The sequence below is a fragment of the Martes martes genome (assembly GCF_963455335.1).
Source record: "Martes martes genome assembly, chromosome: X".
NCBI lineage: Eukaryota > Metazoa > Chordata > Mammalia > Carnivora > Mustelidae > Martes > Martes martes.
The window spans coordinates 37,658,462-37,660,972 of record NC_137897.1 but is presented as its reverse complement, the minus strand read 5'-3'; the positions used below and the strand labels follow the sequence as shown (position 1 = coordinate 37,660,972).

The 2,511-nt window shown below is 47.0% G+C and overlaps 1 protein-coding gene across 1 annotated transcript; it reads right to left on the bottom strand.

Moving 5' to 3' along the window:
• Window positions 1–206: 206 nt before the first annotated feature.
• Window positions 207–776, bottom strand: DUSP21 (dual specificity phosphatase 21; the record flags this gene model as incomplete). The annotated part of the gene is made up of 1 exon (XM_080831260.1): window positions 207–776. One exon carries the CDS (start codon window positions 774–776, stop codon window positions 207–209), a length of 570 nt encoding a protein of 189 aa, XP_080687386.1.
• Window positions 777–2,511: the final 1,735 nt, after the last annotated feature.

Below are 2,511 nucleotides of genomic sequence, written 5' to 3'. Positions count from 1 at the left end.
GGGAGAAGAAACATTGTCGCCCGGTTACACCTAATGCATTTTATTCTTTAAAGATAAAGCTTACTAATCTAAAAACTCCCAACAATGCTCCCTTTTTGCTGGCCCTTCTAAAAGGCATCGTCTCGTTTTGTTTACCAACAAAAGTTCAACGTTCGAGTTCAGTGTTGGTGTAGGATCGTCAGCCGATGGTCAGGGTCAAGTGCTGTTCACATCGGCATCATCAAACGGACCTCTTTCTCATAGACGTCAGGGATCACGCCCACCGGGGAATTGATCATGTGTACTGTGTTCTTGCTGAACAGCTTGAACTCATAGTGGATGAGCTGTTCCCAAAAGCCGTTATTGGGCCGGATGATGGGGCGGCACGACTTGGTCCACGTGTGGGCGTCTAGCAGCGACATGGCATGGTACTTCATGAGGTAGGCGAGGCAGAGTGCGGCGGAGCGGCTCACCCCGGCGGCACAGTGCAGCAGCGTGCGGCCCTGCTTCATCTCCACGCTGTGGATGTGGTCGGCGATCGGGTCAAAAAAGTCATAGAGACGTGAGCTTGGAGCATCAGCCACCGGCACCTGTACGTATTGGATATCCTCATAGAAAGTGTTGACCACCTCCACCGACACGTTGATGACCGTGGTGATGTGGTTGCTGGACAGCATGAGTTTGTTGTTGGCCGCCAAGCCATTGCTGATGTACAGGCTGCTGGTTATCTGGGAAAGGCCGTGGACCGAGGGCTGCCGGACGGCCTGAGCCGGGAGGGGACATGGAGATGTTGTCATCAAGGCGGTGGGCAGTGGTCTTCTCCGGAACGGTTCGGGGCACCACTCCCGTGCGCAAGTTGAGGAAACAGCAGCGCTGTGAAGTCTCAGTCAAGGGTCTGGGGTACAGAAGACCAGTCACTGGTCACCACCCTCTCCCCGCCCCCGCCCCCGCCCCCGGGGCGTCACAATCCCTTTTTGTCTGGCCCACTGGTTTCCATGGCGGGGCAACTGGCCACAGGGAGGTTTTGGCCACCATGCCTGGTCGTCAAAGAAACCCCAGATCCCTTTTTATCTCTCTTCGTAGTCGCTCACTTTGCAAGCCTTAATTCTTATCAGCTTGACGTTTTAAAACATTCTAATACAAGATACCTAGTACATGCTTCAACGGTTGGATCACACTGAACACACTATCTATCAATGCTTCTATTTTATTGGTGTGGAAGAACACGGCACAGACTTTTTCTAGAAAGTAGCTAGATGCAGGTTTGGTTGGGCTGGGTGGCCTGCCCTGATAATTCTTTATCGACTGTAGCCCTAGAGCTATACTCCTGCATACAAAACACATCAGAACTGGTCAGATGAATATTGCTGACTCATAAATCGCCCTTTACCTATCATCAAGTTGGCCTGTGGTGGACAGTTTTGATGAATTAAGCTGTGTCCCCATCCATTTGAGCACACAGCCCAAACGATTTGTCACCTGATTGGACTTCATTACCTGGGAGACAACAGCTCAGATTATCTTGTCTACTTTCTTCAAAAAAGAATGCCCACATGCTTTTGTAAACTGCAAGTCCTCTTGACTGCCATCGGTCCCTCCCTGGTAATATTAAACACTCTGGAACAACAACGCTACCTCATAATTTGGAAAAATAGGTATTTAAAATGTTATCTGAGATTTACATTTCCTCTCGGCTAAGATTTTTGTGGTGTTCTGTGACTGCGTGCAGAGACAAACAGAGACAACCTGTTTAGGAATGGTCAAGGGAATGATAACCTCAGAAGACAATGCCCTTTTCTTTCTCTTGATTGGCATAATCAGATTATTTTGCATTGCTTAAATGGTCAGCCCCCACAATTCTATCTGGAGGAAAACAGAGCACAAACCATTAAGTAAATATGAAAACTGTCTATTGGGGATAGTTTCTTTGGGCTAAAATTACTGAAAAGGGTTTAGCCTAACGTTTAAGATATGGCATCATATCTCCTCATGGCATCATGAGGAGATTTGTAAGTCTATGGAATGATATGGAAGACCCTAAAGAGTAATATTAGAGTCTAGTTATTTCCTATGTAGAGGCTTCTTAAACTTTAAAAATGTAGTAAAATTAACCGAAGGAGGGACGCCTGGGTGGCTCAGTGGGTTAAAGCCTCTGCCTTCGGCTCAGGTCATGATCCCAGGGTCCTGGGATGGAGCCCCGCATCGAGCTCTCTGCTCAGTGGGGAACCTGCTTCTCCCCCTCCCCTTTCTCTGCCTGCCTCTCTGCCTACTTCTGATCTCTGTCAAATAAATAAATAAAATCTTTAAAAAAAATTAACCGAAGTGATTTCATACACTATTCTCAAGGACAAGCATGACTCATATTAAATAGATTCATTTATTTATTCTTTCAACCAATATTCTGTGATGCCCTTTCTTTCTGAGGGATGTTGGATGTCTTAAAACTCCATCATGGGGTTTCTCCTAGGTGAGTGAGGAGTTGATGTTTTCTCTTCCTGAGTATGGAAACAGGTTGCTTTTGATTCCCACTTA